Raw genomic sequence first — 19,168 nt, forward strand, 5'->3', positions numbered from 1 at the left:
TTGAAGCTGACACCCTGGGGTCCTTCAAGAACCTGCTTGATGAGATACTGGGATCAATAAGCTACTAACCACCAAACGTGCAAGATGGTCTGAATGTCCTTCTCTTAATTTGCAACCTTTCTTATGTTCTTATGTTATTGTAATTTCTAAGCAAAGGCTGACGTCAACTGGGCTTGTCTTTATGATAGGGCCTGCACAACTCATTTACATCACAACTCTGTGGTCAACAAATGCTACCTCCTCTTCTCACCGAGAAACACTTAATGTGTCTGTAGAAAGACATTTAACTTATGCAATTTCACATTCATGGTTAGACCTTCCACTAAGTAATATTTTGACAAACGTAAAATGATCTTTCAAGAGCAGCATGCAGATGAGATGTATATTATCTCCAGGATTATAACAGCAGTTTGTCCTAGTTTTCAACTACTGATTTTAACAGTAGGCTATTTGCAGAGCAAACATCAGGTGCATAGGAGACTAAATACAAAATTACAAAAATAATTGTCCCCATAAATCGGATTTTCATAAAGAGTGATATTCTGATGTATCTCCCTCCAGGAGACTGGCAGTGTACAAATGGAAGGCTATTTCACCCCTGATACCACAAAACTAGAAATCTATTGACCTTGCTGATGACAGAGGCACTGCACGTATTCCTGTGCTAGAAACTTGAATCATTCAACAAAGCAGCTGGCTGGGGAGTAGCACTTGTGTATGGAGGCGCTGTCCTTGGCTGAAAGATGCACCTTAAAAGGACATCACAAAGCAGCCCTGACACGCATGGTCAAGCAAAGCCTGCAGACTCAACCTGCTATGCCTCCTTCTGACTAAAGCTTTGAACAGAATACTAAATCCTGTAATACTGTTTTCACACTGGCACTTCAGAGCGTTGAGTGCGCACTGAAGCAAGACTCACAACATGTTTTGATCACATTTACTTTAATAGTTTGACTGACTATTGGATTAACTCATTCACCTCCTGGGGGAGTTTCAAGTCTGCATTAATTAATACCGCAGTCATTTTATCCTGCATTAGCATCTGATTGTGCATGCGTCATGAACGTCAATTTGTGCTTTACACATGCATAGATCAAAGAACTGCACTGCCAACTCGGCTCTAGCTTTAGTCTGTCTACACTTAAACAAAACTAAGCTGCATCAAATCTAGGATTAGTTTATAGTGTGAAGAGAGCAGGGAGCATAGCTGCATTAACTGCTCCCGGACTTCTAGATTCAACTAATGGATTAATTTTATTCAAGTGTGAAGACAGTATCCGTCTGCTTCAATTATGAGAGAACAAAGTGGGTAAAGAATGCTACTACATAATTGAATGCTGATAGTTAAAATAACAATGAGCTAAAGAGTGTGCCTAAAGCTGGTATAACTGCACAATAACAATTAATACATCTTATTTCATGATAAATACTGGTAATAAGACCTTCCAAATGTATATTATCAGGGATAAAAAACCATAAATCCAAAGCGATCCAAAGCATTTACTGCATTTACACTGTAATGAAAGTGATGTAATTTCCACTATATATATATATATATATATATATATATATATATATATATACTTAAATAAGCCATTAGGTGTGCCAGTAAGCACAGAAATCCAACACATTTACTGCCCTTCAAACATTTCATGAATACAGTACTTCACTTTGGTGTCATCAATACCAGTTTCAGAAAGACAAAATAATATTAAACCATACAGTACTTAAATTGACAAGACATAAGTCACAAGCACTACCTTTTTATCCAGACAAGACATTTTGCCACAAGAGATCCCAATGGCCCTTTCCAGTCTTTGAACAGTTACAATACTGGGTGTCTCAAAAGACTTTGCTATGGAAATAAAATGGACATTTAAATCAACGCATGACAGAACAATTTAAATCATTAAAATTGACCTGAACAATTTTTCACTGATATAATATATTGTCTACCAAGCACTGTGGCTAAGAAATAAAACCTAGTACAGCAACATGATTGTAGGATGTTTTTTCCTAACATACTGCTGCAAAAAAACAATAGAAAGAAAGAAAAGAAAGACAACATAATTGAAATATTTTAAAAGCCATCGTTCCTGTGGTGTCCTTCAAAAAGACCTCTGACTGAATTACTGGAACCCGTTGCCATGGAAGCTTAATCAAATTGAATTATAAAACAAAAACCTACATGCTGTCTGCCTTAAGGTTAATGCAGTGGCACAAACCATTCTTTCAGCCTTTTGTTTACTGACAAAATATTTTAATAATGTTGCTAAAACCAACAAATGCCTGGATATTACAACACTTTAGGCAATGTAATTGAGTTTTACATTTTTAAACCCAATGACGTCTTCAGAAATTAACAAGTGCTGTGTTGAGTCATGATTGATGACCATTACATATCTGACACTAATCTGCTTGGCAAGCTGTTAAAACACCCCATTGCATTCTGGCATTTGCAAACACGTGTTAGTGTATTTTACAAGAATTGTTGAATTGTACAAGCTGTTCCAGAAGATAAATTACAATAAAAATAATTTTTGGGCACTAAAACATCAAGCTGCATCAACCCCTTATACGGACAGAAAAATTCAACTTAAGAGGAGAATGTGGCAACTTGTCAGACCTCAGTTTTCACAGACTATTATTAAATACCTTCATCAGACCAACAACCTTGTATCCTGTCTACAGCTCCTTGTGTTCCGTCCGAGCACAGTCTGTCAAAATGTGCATCGATTCTTAGATTTAGTGTGATTAAACTCCAAGGTGGTTTGATTGTAAGTAAATCATCTCCCTCAGTAACTTGAGGTACGTCACAGTTGGCTGCACACAACACAACAGGGCCTGTTAGTGAGCCTACAGTGGATCCAGTCCCATTTCTTCCTCCACATGCCACTATGACAAATGAGGATTCAATATACTGAAGCAGAGTTCAGTAGATACAGTATTGAAATGTACTGCATGTGTTAACCTGGGCAACAGGATGAAGTATAGATTGCATCTACAATTACATTTAAAAAGAACAAAACCAATAAAAAAAAATCTTCCTGCTCAGTCTTAATTCCAGTTGAGCTGCTGGCAAGAGCCTGATTAAAGCAAGCTCTTGAGATAGGATGTTGCAGGGGTCATAAATTACTAGCTTTCACTTACCTGACTTGTGTAGTTATGGCCTGGTTTCTAGGGAGCTTTATGCTGCACTCTAGAAAGCTTTTTTCCTCCCTGTGATGAGTCAAATGGGTTTCGGTCTGCAATTCAGCCTCCTGACAATAGAAGGTATCGCCTCAACACAAGGCTTTCCACACCCAGATCATGTGACCATGACACAAGTCACCTTTTTTGGGGGCGCCATCTTGGTGAGAGGCGGAAGTGTGAGTATGTCAATCCCGGCCACTCAAGTCATATAGGGATTAATGTTCCACTGGCTACAGGGGCTTGGCATATAAAAGGGGACACACTGCTGTGCTCAGAGTTGGTCCTTGAAACACAGGAGTCTGTGAAGCCTGAGGGATTCTTTTTTTGTGTAAGTCCTAACTGTTTATTTGTTTTGTTTCCTGTTTCTTCTTTTTACTTCGGTCCTTCCTGACATGACTGAAATGGCAGCTGAAGATAGTATTTTTCAATCAATCAATAAATAAATAAATAAATATGTATTCCTTCTAGGAGATGTAGGTTTTTAAATAAAAGAAACACCTGTCAGAACAATGTTCTTGTAAAAGCACACAGCCATGTTTCAAAGCCAGGAAGTTTTTGTATATGAAATGGTTGAATATCTATGGCCTTACCCACATCAACAAAGATTTATGTAACGCATCTACATGTGACGTACGTACTTTTGGATAGACAGATACTCTCGGCAATTCATGTCTTTATCAACACTGCTCACAATTCAGTTTATTTAGGTATAAAAACTATATTTAAAAATATATACAGTATATTTTAAAAAAGTGTCTGATTGTAGCTTTGCACAAAGCAGAGTTACCACACATACAAAACAAAACCCTATTATCTGTAGCCCACTGTATTAGTTCCACTGCTGCCACATATATATTCAAGTACGTTTGATCCGATAAACATGTATTAAATTAGGAGGTGCAGAAGTCAAAATCCCTTTTGAAGAAAATGTATGTTACCAGTGAACATATAAGGTTGCATAAATACTGAATCTTTAAATATGTTAATTTTGGTTCAGAACTTCACATTGCAAATACTTGAAAAGCTTATGAATTCTGGTAGCAAATACTGTGCACAAAGGTTAAGCAAACACCTGAAATTTGCATTAATATATGCTAAACCATCAGAAGATTACACCCTTCATTTACAGTACGCCAGTCCTGGCAACGACACTCTGTTAGAAAGGTGTAGCTATGGAAACTTTTATCGTACCTTGTCATCAGGGGGAACAGTCACCCTGGAGTTACTCCAGCCGGCTTTCTTTCAAAAGCAGGACTTGGATATGCACGCAGAAAGCCGGAATAAAATTGGCTATTATGAGAATAGGCTTTTAGAATGCCAGGAGACCATGGGTAAACAAACACTACACGAGGAATATGAAATGAGGTTAGTGCAGGAAGTACGCAGAGAGGGGGTTCCTTTCCATTAAATATGACATGATTGATAATTTTTAACAAGCTGGAACCCTGTACAGTCACAAACAAACTGAGCAGTCAAAAATATGAGTTTCCTGTGGAACTAAACCTATCCCTTGACTTAACGGAGGTAGACTTCCATCCCAACAGTCCAGCCTTTCCTTTCATCCTAATCCCAGGGAAATGCTGCTCTTAGAATGATCTTTTAACTTCATGCAAAGTTAACCTCATGCATAATTTACATTTGAACTGTAGATGCGTACTTTGCGTGAGCTACTAAATTACTTACTTGAGAGCTGTCTGGTAGTGATAAATAGCTTCTGGGTTTCGTCCTTGGTCTTTCAGGAAGTTGGCATAGTTGTAGTGTACCTTGGCATTGTGGGGTAAAGTCTGAATTCCAGATCTGTGGAGAGCAATAATGGGTGCTTATGTTTATTCACTCAGAATTTTCAGAGCGCTTGGGGGTGTGGTCTTGAAAGATTGAAAAAATACATCAGAGTTCAGTAAATACTGAAAACCTGGGGTAATCTTCCAAAAGCGAAAGCAGGAGACCAAGAGGAGTTCTAAACCTAAAATGACCAAAGAGTTGGAGCCAGAATCAATCCTAATTATCACAGAGAGCAACCAACAAACCTGACACTATTTAGAGTGCTCTGGTCATGTGGCCGAGCGCCCTGAGCAAATAAACAATGACAGTCAAAACAAAGACTGAGTATGATACCATATTCTGTTTTCCAAGTTACTGAAATGGAGAACAGCACCCAATTCCAAATTGTAAGCTGAATGGATGGTAGTTTTCTATTCCTGTAGGTTTCACCCTCATCTAACAAATCCAACTATTGTATATCAGGACAGCTGTTTATCAAAGGCTTCACAGCCCACAGGTATAGTGACAAATGGTTCTTCATCCCCCTTCTAATACAAGACGGCAGGGGAGGGTTGCATAAAAAATTGAAAGTTGAAGCCTACAAAAAAAGTTATTTTGAAGTTGGCCAGCTTTGTCTACAGCTTTGCAATGATGAAATGTTGTTTCTAAATCAATATCTAACTAAACGTTCATTAAAGTTAAATCAGGGAAAGCTAACACAAGCATCAAAGTTTTTAAAATACAAAAGTTGGAAGACATGTAAAAAAGCAAGTTTAACACTTCAAGATAACCACTCAAACTGCCAATACCGGTAGATACCATGCATTTTGAGTTTATTCTTTATTAAACATACAAATGGAGGGATATGACAGCATCTTTGACAACACGTTTGATTTAGTGAATATAGAATAATATAGAGTATGTACTTTGTATATCTACCTGAAGAGAGATTCTCTGGAAAGCCAGATTTCATTCTGCTGCACCGTCTTCCATGAGAACAGCAGCAGAAGCAGAAGCATGGACACAGTCAGGGCTGTCGTTCCCCATTTACCCACCAGGGTGCACAGCTTGTTAAAGCCATGGACCACCAGGATGCAGTACCCCATGCTGCAATGGAAAGGAACATAATGAGGGTTAGTCAAAATTGTTTGCCAGAGCCCTTGTCTGGAGGAATAACTCACACACATGCTAATATTTAATGCCTTATTTAACATTAGCAATAATAAAAAAGGCGGCTTTTCCCCCTTATATTTCTTCTAGAGTACATAACTTTCATGTTCCCTCTTTGATGCTTGTAGGCTTTTTTTTAATCTTATTTGATATTGTGTAGTTTCCATTGTGTTGATATTTTGTCCTAGCACACACGCAGTGCTTTTTCTCATTAACACAAGCAGCAGAGGGACTATGAAACATCACTCATCTTTACAGCAGTGCACGCGTTCTGCTCACCTCATTTCACTTCCTTCTGGGTCAAACTGGGTGCAAATAAAACAAAACAAAAAACTGCTCACCCACTGCAAACATTCAATCATAAATGCTGAGGTAAAACTTAAGAACTACACTACGTCAAGTAGACAAACATAGAAAGGGATTAGCCACAACATGTGTCTACTTGGCTTATTACTTGGCAGTACAAGTTTCACTAAAGTAACAACTCAGCAAAGATCAGACTCACAAAATGACCCAAACCCAACTATCACAAGAGAAGAATTTAACATGGGTTTAAATTGCAAAGCCACTGCATGAAATAATACAGTACATATACACTACAGTTGCCTTGTAATATCCCAACTCCTAAACCCTTGAGCACTAAACACTGGTGCTCTACATATAGTACTTTATAAACAGGAGGCTGTTTATCCATGAGGTATTTTGTTTAGCATGTGAACTTGGTAGACATCATGCTAATTCAGGTCGACTGTATATGAGCTCCAGCATGGCTACAGGGGGCATCCACTACAGGGATGACAAAATGCTGAATGCTAAAAATAAGAGTCAGGGATGCATCCAGGAATAAAATGCCAGTCGACAGAATATCTCTACAAACCATAAGGTCACAGCAGTTGAGAAATTCACAAAACAAGTGATGAACAATATAAATAAATGCAGCAATATAAAAGGTTTGCTTTAGTTCAATTGCTTTGGTTTCCACTTGAATTCAAAGTCAAAAGGTTCAAACAGCCATTACATTCCAATGACTTGAAACAAGTTCCTTGCCGAATCCCTTTAAATGGCTCTCAATGACTGAATGTGAAAGCATAGTCGTCTTTCTGCCTACAGCAGATGGTAACATTAATGTGCATTGTAGGGACCCTAGTTCTGGTTCATGAAAATAACTCTTCACCCACATTATAATGCTTGCCCTAGCAGCCCAACATCAGAGTTGCTGTGAGGTTTCTGCTATAATGAAGGTCACTGAGGTGTAAGGGATATGCAAATAGTTAGAGAATCAGTATGTAGAAAAAATAATTGCTATCCAGATTAACCGACGTGGCATCTAAGTTGTTGATATACTGTACACTCTCCCCAGTGTGTACAGTATATCATTTAGATGATGTTAATTGTAGAGATGTTGAATACATTGTCAACATGATGAAAAAGGTTGACTGCCATGCATCCAGAGCAGTTTCTTGATTTCTAATTGTCCCAGTTTAGAACAATGCAGCCATTGCAATTCACTACTGTAACAGCGATCCGTGGTGCAAGTGTGTTTCTACTGCAAACAAATTAATATAATTTCTAAACATAAATAACTATTCAGTGATTTTTGTCTTTCTGCATTTACTATGGTCTAAATTTGACCATTAGTGGAGGCCCTACATAGATACTAAACAGAACTAGCCTCACTTTGGACAGACAGTATACTGCACTTCCAGCATAAGTTTGGCTGCTGACGAAGGAATTTAAAATGACAGTCATCTGTATGAAAAGACTGAGACAACAGAACAAGGAAACAGTTCTTAATGTTGGTTTAATAACCTAGCAGATTACTAATTATGTAGAATTATCCAACACAGCAGGACTTTTCTGAGATACCTGACAATTATCCAATAAGATGCCCACTGCTGAGCATTTATGCTATTAAAAACCAAAACAATTGTATTTATGAACCAAGATGTTTTATTGTGTTTATAGGGAGCTGTATCACTGAGGCCTGGAATTTCCACTTTTCAATTTATTGTGTTCAAAATGCTGCTTCATTAAGGTAAACTATCCCAGTTTAAGGGGCCATATAAATAAATGCAATTTAAGAGTAAAGGGAACATATTAAAATATTAAAACAGGTGTCATTTCATAAAGTGTGATTATAAGTAGTTGTTTTTTTTTTTTTTTTTTTTTTTTTTTACCTACTTTTACTAAATTAAATAACCATTGTGTAAAACAGGGCCCATTGCCAATTGAATTACAATAGCAGTGCTAAATCCAAGGAGGTTTTTATTATGGGATTTTTTGGCAGCACATCTTTTTTTATTATTATTATTATTTTTACCATGTAAAATCATTCCAGTTTATTTTGTTTCGTGACTTGCCTTCCCAGACTGAAATTCTACCTGTCACCACTGCATGCGCGTTCTCAGAAATGTATATACACAGAATTTAATCCAGCTCTTATTTCCTCCTGATGCCTTTACTAATCTGGTTTTAGTACAATAATCTTTGTACTATCTGATTTCTGAGTACCATTTTAATATTTCAAACCCATCCATAATGGTTTTGAAATGTTACAAAACAATCTGGGATAGTCAGCCTGCAGAACAACGATACAAAGTAAAAGCCAGGGAAAAACTAGTGAATTTTCAGTTCTGAGAGATCTACAGGGATGGTGCAATAAGGTGTCAACTAATTCAATCCAAATCGTACCAATTCAATCCAGATCAAAAGAAGTTGGTGAGGACTGGTATATAACAAAATGTATACAGTAACTGAAACCGCCCTTATAATAGAACACGTTTCACTTTTCGTTTTAGTCTTGGATATCTTGGGCTGAACTCATAATCTTAACATTGTAAAAATATTCATCTATAAAAATCTGGTACGCAAATATGGACTGTGCCTTAATTACCCAAAGGCTTTGCAAGTGATGATCATATCCTACACTAAACAATACATTATATGATGAAAATGCACTGATGAGTTTCTGTGAATAAATAAACAAAACAGTAGGTTGTTATTATGTTAAGTTCTCCACAGTGATCCCGCTGTTTTTACTACTGTCTGTATTTTTCCATATTCCTCCAACAGGATTTCCAGTGTAAACACATACTGCAGACGACACCCTTCCTGGAATAGTTTGTTAAGTACCAGAGAGAATAATCACTGGTATCACTTAGATATCAAACTATCTCATTTCAATACTTGTTTGCATGTGATTAGTTTCAGAATAGGTTCTGAAGAAAACCAAGGTACTGCTATGGGACTGAAACAGCCTCCAATTTATTCCACATGATTTATGTTACAAGATTCAGGAGAAAAGCTAAAAGCTTTCATTCTTGACAGACCTGATTATACATGCACCCCTCCAGTCTTGGAATACAATACAAATATTTACTTATAGCAGAAGCCAAGTATCAGGAGAGATTGCATTCGTTAATGAAACCAGTGACCTATAAATGTCCTTTTAACTGGAGCATTTTATATATAGCCTTCTCTTTTGTAAGGCATAAAAATTAATAACCTCACAAATAGCTTGTAAATGGTGTTTGAGTATTAAAGTATTAAAGGGCCAATCCTTACTAAGGCCCACTTTAACTTTTAAATATTTCTTGACACTTTTTTCTTTGCCCAATATGGCAACATTTATTTTAATACACACACCTTAAATAAAGTGGAAAAGCAAATTCCTGCAGAACAGGTGACACTGCTTGTCTGACTCAGATTAAAGCAAAGACCAAGAAAGGCAGGAGCCTATGTCAATTCCTTCAGACATCCCACCTATCAATCCACCAGAATACCAAATGGAGGACTGTGCACCTAAGTGGAAAGAAGTAGAGCAAGCTGTAAAAAAAGCAAGGGCAATCATCTCCAGGGCCTAATGGAGTTCCATACAGAGTATACAAGAGTGCTTCTGCAGTTCTACGAATCCTCTGAAAATTGATGAAAGTGGCAAGGGAAAATCAGGTTGTACCAAGAGCATGGCGCCGAGCAGGTGGAATCTTTATACTAAAAGAAAAAGATTCTACAAGCATCAGTCAGTTTTGTCCTATTTCCCTATTAAACGTAGAAGGTAAGATTTTCTTCAGCATTATTGCTCAGAAATTGTCACCTTATCTCTCTTTCAAACAGTAGGTTGGATGATTGATTGGAAATTGATTTGCAGCCACGTTCCTCCAATTCAATCATCATCATACCAAGACAGTAACTACTGTCATTCTGCAGATGAGCCGATGCAGACAAAAAAGCCACAGTCCCTGGGTGCACAGAGAGACTCTAATACAGCGACTTAACCCCTGAAATACCCCAGTTACTTATTACATTTGTGGTATGGGAATAAAAAGCTGCAATGCGAATAAGAAGCTGGCCGAATAAGAAGCTGGCGAATAAGAATCCAATTTCAGCATCGTTGTGCTTTAAATAAATGTAGGTTCTGCATCCGGACAATCGTACAGTAAGGTGTTTGCACATGCGCACCGCTATAAATGTTTAAATAGTAAACGATAATTAAAATAATACTTGAAATAATAACAATATAACAAAAAAATACAAACTTTGTGTACATTTATTTTATTTGTTTTTAGTTTGCCACATGTCTGCAGTCCTCCCCTGCCTTTCATTACATAAATAGCAAGTATTTTCAAGTTACACCGCTGTTTCGTTTTCCATTTTTTTAACTGGAGTTAAAAAAAAGAAAGGAGATGTAATTTCAAACCACAGACTTTTTTTTTTTTAACAAACCAAAAAACGTAGGTCGGGTAATTTTCACCAAAATTCCAATTTTTCAATTTTCTAATTGTGGACGAAAAAATTGAAAAATGAAAACACAAGACCATATTTGATTTTTTTTAATTTTCAGAAAACGTTGTAAAAATTGAACTGATAAGTGTTACATGGACCCACATACCACACTGGCAAGCCCTGATACAGCACACATGTCTACACGCTCGATCATTGAACAGACATTTGGCTAGTTAAACAGTCGATTCAGATGTCTAGACAAATCAGGAGGTGTGCTGCTGTATAGTCCTGCAAAATGATGTCAGATCATTGTTGCATGCTGCATTTTACACAACAGAGCTATCAACAATGGTTTACCAGGAGACATATCAGACTGCTGGGTGATAATACAGGACAGGGAAGAGAAGTGAGGCTACGTATTATCAATCAGTATTTCTTGTGTAAGGACAATAAAAACAATACAAAATGATGCCATTGCACAACATGACTTTTATTGTATATGCATTAAAGGAGAAAGAATTTTTTTATTTTTTTTAAAGAATAATTTTCACCTTCTCAATTGCTATAATTATTTCACATTTGTTTTTTTTTTAACATGTGCATACTATCTTATTTGTGACAAATGAACATTATATAAACACTATGGAAATAACTTCTAAAGATAGTGTCTCATCTGCTTATTATTTATTTCATCTGGACTTTCTCCCAGGAGCATCCTCCTGTGATTGATAGGACATCCGTCCTCTCTGTCTTCACAAACCAATTCTGCGTGTGCGTGGAGGACTGATGTTTGGAGTTAAAGATGCTGAGGCTGCAGCTGTGGTTGTCATTGAAGTATCATCCTCTGTGGTGGATGATGTGTTGCTGCTGTTTCTGATCATTTTATTTATCATCTCCAGACCTCCAGTAAGTCTGGAATTCAGTACTGTGATTCATACTGCTATCTGTTGATTTCTACTTGATGTATTGGCTGACAATCTTTAGACCTCTGGTCAGCCCTTGGGAAGCTTTTGTTCGTCTCTCCACAGCCTTGGTGAGGTTTCTTAGCGATGCACATTGATTTCAGATAGCTCTAGCTTGTTCTTGTAGATGAGCATTCATATCACTAAGTTTCAGGTCTCACAGCCCGTGCTGTTTCTGTTGAGAATAGAGGACGGCTGTATCATATTGCACTGCATTTGACCTATCTAATCCTTGTCCTTGATTTTCTGAGAATGCTTGACTTTCACCTGGTGATGGAAAAGAAACTGACTCCAAATTGAGAGTCAACTCCTGGTCATCTTTGTTTTCATGCCCCACATTTGGCTCCTGAGAAATCTGCTCATCTTGCTCATCTTCAGTTGTTCCCTCTGGTTCATCATGTGGCAGATTTTGATCTTCCCCTCTTGAGCTAGAGGCACCTATAATATCATGGAATTTGCACTTACCTATAAGTATAATAACTATGTTTTGGTATTAACTTACTTGCATAATGCGTTAATATAAAGCAGTGGACATTACCTCTAAAATCAGGGGTCGGCAAACCCCAGCACAGGTGCCAGAGTGTGGCACGCCAAGACATTTTGCTTGGCACGCCAGCCCTTTTCAGAAACGTTGACAGAATCAACTTTTTTGGGGGGTGGGGTGGGATTTGTGGAGTCACGTTGTGTTCTCTCACATATATTTCACAAAGGTGATTGATTAAGAAATAAAATTGCACATAGAATTGCACATAAAGACCTACAAACATGATGAGTCTTGCACTGGACGAAAGCACAGACATAAATAATACCTCCCTTCTGGCTATAATTGTTTGCTACTGTATCAATGGGAAAGTTAAGGAAAAACTGTTTTCTTTGTGCTATGCATGGTACAACAAAGGCTACAGACATACTTAATGCTGTCAAAGACTTTTTCACACAACAACAAATCGACCTGCATAAAGTTACCACTGATGGCGCAACTGTTATGGTGGGTAAAACAGCTGGATTTATAAAACATATGGAAACTGAGATTTGATGTTATCTTATGAGTTTACATTGCATCATTCATCAGGAGAGCCTGTGCGCTAAGATCTCGTCTTCTGGTTTTAACGCAGTAATGACAACAGTTGTGAAAATTGTCAACTTTTTGATTGCCCGCTCTTCTTTGACACACAAATGAGTATCAAAGTTCAAATCACTGCGAGGTGAGCTTGAAAAGGAAAGCGGCTGGCAACAAGATCACGGAATGTTGGTCTTTCCTTCCTTTGAAGTATGCCTGCATGAAAAAAGTAGCTTTTGCTTTGCTGTCGGCCTTTGGTTCTACTTACCGCTGTGAACAGGTGTTTTCACAATTGAAAACTATACTAAGTCCAGTCAGAAGCCGTCTGACCACTAACCATTCTGATGCATGTTTGCGTCTGATGACAACAAACTACCAGCCTGACATATCCAACCATAGCAGTCAGAAACAGGGCCAAGGAAGCCACTAAAGAGGACACAGGTGTAGTTTTGTGACTGTGAATACTGGGCATCTGTGTTGGTGAGCATTTAGCTCAGTCCCTGCATATATGCGTTTTTCTTTGCAGTATTTACTTGTTGTTAATGGTTGCACACCTTGTGGTTTGTTCTGGGGAGAGGATGCTTTCAATTCTCCTTTCCAGGCTGCTCAGTTCCACCTGTCCTGATGGGCCTCTTCCTGGGCCTGTAGCCCCAGACTGGTTCTGAGGAAGCTTCTCTTTAGTTTTTCTTTTAAGATCAGTCCATATTTTTGAGCATGTCTATGGGCCTTTGGCTGTGACCCAGGACACTGACTTTCTCTTGTATGCCTGCCCATATTGCCTGCTTTCTGGAAGCAGCAGTTTTGGAGGAGGCTGGACCAAACAAGGTATTATAATTTGAGACAACCTCCTCTAATAGAATGTCAAGGTCATCTGCGTAAAGTTTAAGTTTATGTTTCCTCTGCCTGTCCCCTGCTGAACCCTGTGTCTGTTGTTCAGTAATTTTACCAATGTAAGCCACCTCCACCTTTCACAAAAACCCACTGATAAATATAGACCTGCACTGCTGGGGCTTTTTGTTTCCTGGGGAAATCTTGGCAATTATCGCTCACCTTATAATTACCTTTCACTATAAATGAACACACTCGGTACATTTAGCACACGCTATGGCTTGTAAATTTACCAAACAGCACACACATAGATTAGTGCCTTTTCTGTTAGTAAATCAGGCTGTACATTTAGATTTAGTGCACACATTAGGCTCTCGCTAAATCTAAATTTAGTGCTCCTTAGTACATTTGTAAATAGGGCCTAAATTACAGATAAACTGCAGATACAGTACACATATTATGCTGTTTGTAGTAATTTTGTGCACTTCTACAGCGGTTTTCTTTTTCACACTAAAAAGCAGGCCATGGTATTTGTTGGCAGTAGGCAATTTAATGGTTTGAGATGTTTGGACCTGTCCCTGGTGGCTCTGTCTCGCATGTCTGGGCACATCACCTCAAATAATGTAGAGTTTTATATATTACTTGTATGGTTAGATAATATGCTCCTAAAACCTGGTTCCGACTAGAATCTATAATTGGAAAAATAAGAACAATGTAACAGTAAGCAGATTTGTAATGTTTGCTTTAACTTTAGATACAGGTAGATTACATACTGTTCATTTCCCTTGACATCTCACTTCCTTCACTGCGAACATGCAGCTTCAATGAACTGTTATAGTGCTTCAGGCACCTTTCAATATTACACTTTCCATCAGCAGTGCAGTGCCAAAAACAACATTTTCACTCCCCAGCAACCTGCTGATTTCCTGTGCTGATTGTGGTGATGTATTTGGAGTTGACTGAAATAATAACAGCACCTTGCTGCACTGCAGATGAGAACATTTTTCTACATATTTAAAAATCAGTAAGATTAATGTCATATAAAGCATTGTCAGGTATTGAAATTAAAGGGTTTGCATACAATAATCAACATGTATATTATATACCGGTACATATACTGTACAAGCACCCATAGTGTACATTTTGATATCAGCATTTTAATCCTTGCAGTGTTATTTTAAAACTACAGAAATTATTTATGTAATAATTTGCATAACTCAACAAACCTCGGAATTCAACGGTGCACATGCTCACCTGTAACACTGTTGAGCACATGGTGTGCTAAGCTAATATACTGTACACCATGTACACCACTATATGTATCATTCTTTTTTCTGTTGTATCTTGACATTTCGTTGTTTGTTTTAACTCAGACCTTCCCGTGATGTATTAAAGCCGTTTTCACTACCCTTGCTTAGTTTCGCCCACACTGCTGTGGTCATTTTCTTATGTCTGTTCGTTTCAAACTACTTTCATATGCATGTCCTACGAATCTCAAATACATATTTGTCGTACTTACTCCTGATGTATTATCATGTTCTTCTGACCTACGGGTTCGATTTGCATCTGTTTTCTGCCATCTGCCTGTCACTGGTGTAGCTGCCACTATGACTTCATATGTAAAACTTCCTGTTTGAACACTTACAGGCTTTTAGTTAATTTAAAATAAAGCAACTTAAAATAGGAGAAAAAAAGGAAACTTTTTTTTTTTTAATTATACTGTTATTTAGCATGGGCTATTGTTGAGCTACACCACTGAGTTGGGAAAACAGGTTCATTTTAATATGCTTTCCTTTTTTGGGGACCCTTTCTTTTAGGTCAACCTTTTTGTTTACTTTCGCTACGTTTAACACGTCACAATCCATTTGACATGTAACAGGGTGATGTTACATAAGTGGGTGCACTGCATACTGAGGCAGACACAAGCAGTGGGCGCACAGATTGAATTACTACTCAGGTGCTGCCACTAGGGTACCAGCAATGGTAGGCCTAGTGTCAGATTTAATAGAAAACATAAAAGAAAACAAAACAAAATAAAGCTAAAAATAAAAGTTTGACACTCTAGTCCCACTAAAAGGGAACATCCCACTCCAGGAACCTACTACACTACGCAAACCCTCTCTATACTGTTTGGGATCAACATCCCCTAAACTGACCTACTTCTGGGCTCCTGGAGTCCCGGCATTCTCATAGCGACACCGGCCTCTTCAAACATCCTCTTCAAACGGCCTCAGCTGGGCAATGCCTTCACGAGCACTGTCTTGCAGTGGAAGGGTTTCGTGTAGTAGTTCTCTCCATGGAGTGGATGCTCTCCTCCATGTCAACACAGCAAGCTTTCGCTATGGCCATGCAGTAGCCTCGAGCTGTGGTATAGACACTTTCTGAGCTGAGTGCAGGCTCCCCGGGAATGCCCCCCAGCCAATCAGGACCTCCTGATCAACTCAGCACTAGGCGAGCCTACCTGCTCAATTAGTTGCTTAGCAACGCGTCTCCTGTTGCACATCCCAGCTGCTTCCATAAAGGCACACATGCACTCAAGAACCAGAGACAGGGTACACCCTGTCACAGGGACCCTTTCTTTCAGGTCTAATTTTTTGTTTACTTTCGCTATGTTTAAAACGTCACAATCCGTTTGACAGAATACATTATTACACCGTGATGTTTCTGTATTACACTCTTTATTGCATTGTAAATATGACAGATTTGAATGATTCTGGGAATTATGTCAGATAATTGTCTTACAGCAGAGGTTAAAATATTGATCACCTCGAATGTCTTCTAAATAAATCACATTTTTTCACTGATTTCATGTAAACACTCAAGGGTTTTGTCTTTATTAGCTGCAAAGACTGCAACTGGCTCGTTGACATTGGACATTGCTTTTACTATTAAGTTGGCATTAGTGGTTTTTGGTGGCTTACTTGTGTTTCCAATACTTTGGGAGTGGTTGTGGTTGCGTCATTACATTCATTAATTTGATTGTCGTTCTGCGCTTCTCCAGCTTAATATATTGATTGTCATTCTGGAAAATCTGTTTTCCTTTTTTTTTCCCATAGCTTCAACTTGTAAATTATATTACTTCTTTTTGTTCCATATACAGAACTAATTTAACTTGGCAGGGAGATCTAAATTTTCACATATGGAGTTGCAAACCTATTTATAATGCAATGTAAATACTAGCCACTCCTGTATAATGAGCAGCCATTGATGCTGATCTTACACCTGCACTGACAGGTATGGCAGCTCTCCATGAAAAAGAGATGTTTAGTACATCTTGCGCATCAATTCTACGAATTTACAACATATACGAACATGTAAGCCCTAATAGTACGTAGAGACCCATATGTTCAGTTTCATGTGCATTCACATTTATTGGGGTGAAGAAAACCATGACAAATTGGGGAACGGTAGCATTATGGTTTCCTATAAGTCACCGATCTTGGGTGTTGCACAATGTGCTCGGACTCCCTTTCCCTTTTTTTAACTTTTTTGGGGGGGGGTTGCCATTTTTAATTTTTTTAAAAAAAAATTGTTTTTATTTTATTTTTTTGCTTTGTGGGTTTCTTTAATTTGAGATACACGGCTACTGTAGTGATCCAGCAACGTGATTACTAAATAAAGTACCCCGGGGGTCAAAATTATGGATCCAAACATAGCCCTCGACCTTCCCCTGAATGAAAGAGGAGGTCATGCAAAGTTTGGTTGCACTGGCTCCTGCAGGGTCCAAATGCAGAAAGGAACAGACAGACAGACAAACTTTCTTCTTATATATTAAGATAAGTGCGCATGCAGGGTAGGTCATAGAACACCTTTTGTTTTGTCGGTCTACTGCAAATGCATGTACAGTGTCCACCTTATGATGTTTTTTTCGAAAATAAGGCTACTTGACTGGTTTGTGTAGGTTGTTAACCTGATATATTTGTTCATAAAAGGAAAACAAATAGAACTGAAACCCTGAGAACTACAAAACAAGGGCATTTAGCAAAAATGGCTAATAGAAAATGCATGACCATGGCAATTATACACTATATACCCCAAAGTTAGATTTCTCTGGTGCCCTGAAAGGTAAAGGTAACAAAACAGCTGAATGCTCCCTTATCTGGCGCTTCGACTTTTCAACACTATGAAATAAAAAAAACAACATTTTGTAGAGCTTGAAGTTTGTGATTTCATACAGTACACACACTGTCTATATCCATGTATCAGCCCTTAGAGGAAATGTAATGCCTTCTTTTTACAAGACCCTGAGCATAGTGAGACAGGAAATTAAACTGCTATCGGAGACTAGTGGCTCCCCTGTTGTGTCTGAGATTAATTTACGGGAGACATTAAAAGCATACTTTGGGGGCAGGATTATCTACTCTCCTCGACTATGAGCAAATGAATGAAGGAGGGCTCCGGGGCAGTCAGTGGTCGCTCTAAATCAACAGAAACATGAGTAGCTTGTAAACATGTAGTAAAATAGAAATGGAAAAGTAATCTGTACCATTGACATGCCCAGTAGTTAAAACAACGTGGCACTGACATTTTTACTGGACAAACCAGGTAATGGAACTTGAACCGAAGATAACAGAAACAAGCTGCCTGTAAACTGTAATGGCACCATCTCAAAGTGTGTGGTCTGTATCATTATAGAGGTTTGAAGGGACCCCACTGATTGGCTAGAGACTTTCTGTCAACTGTTAAAAAAAACCAGAAATCCAATGCTGCTACTGTACCGTCTGAACTGGCAATGTATGTCCCATTTATTTATATTTTTTACATTTTGGCCCTGCACATCATGATTTCCTGGTTTTCCAAAATGTTTAACAAGAAAACATTAAAATGAACATTTGCCGTCACTCAGGTCAAACTGAACACAGCGGCACTGGGGGCCTGAAAGGACCTTGTCTGCGAGTCAACACATCATTAAAACATTTGGGTTCTAATACTAACATTTCTAAGATGTGGAGGACTCACATTTAGTATAAAAGTAATTTAAAAGAAAGTTTGACAGTCAATAAATCACTTATTACATATAGGAACATCTTAAGACAGGGCTAGCTTTTCAGCAGCATTTTATAATAACATTAGAAGTACAGGAAACAAATTGGATTGGATTGGAAGGTAATGTTATTCAGACCCCTTTACGGTAGCCTGACGAATGGGGATTGTGAGATACTGGCCACCCCCTATGTGTGAATTTTAGTCTCCCAAGAGATCAATTTAACCATTATGATATATTTATATATGTATTATGATATATAATGATGTATAGGCTAATAAGCTATTGGTTTTTGCATCTTTAAATACATTACTATTATCTGTTATAATATTAAACTCATATAGGGTAAAATCATGTGTTCTTACCTGGGCATGTACAGAACTCTTTCTGCAACTACAAAGCCTACTCTGAAGAAAAGATTGCTGGCAGGAATGAATGGGAAAACCAGGAAGAGGATCCCCACTAACACCTCTCTGTTGTTCATTTTCT

General features: G+C 38.1%; 1 protein-coding gene across 1 annotated transcript in view; it reads right to left on the minus strand.

Annotated features, from left to right (window-relative positions):
- Window positions 1-19,168, minus strand: part of LOC117419655 (protein O-mannosyl-transferase TMTC1) — an 88,167-nt gene that overhangs the window by 23,923 nt on the left and 45,076 nt on the right. Inside the window, exons 8-10 of the mRNA XM_034032637.3 lie at window positions 19,045-19,166; window positions 5,893-6,060; window positions 4,876-4,989 (exon numbers count right to left, since the gene is read on the minus strand). Of these exons, the coding sequence (XP_033888528.1) occupies window positions 4,876-4,989; window positions 5,893-6,060; window positions 19,045-19,166 (404 nt within the window). The remainder of the gene's footprint in view (window positions 1-4,875; window positions 4,990-5,892; window positions 6,061-19,044; window positions 19,167-19,168) is intronic.

This window comes from Acipenser ruthenus, chromosome 14, assembly GCF_902713425.1.
Source record: "Acipenser ruthenus chromosome 14, fAciRut3.2 maternal haplotype, whole genome shotgun sequence".
Classification (NCBI taxonomy): domain Eukaryota; kingdom Metazoa; phylum Chordata; class Actinopteri; order Acipenseriformes; family Acipenseridae; genus Acipenser; species Acipenser ruthenus.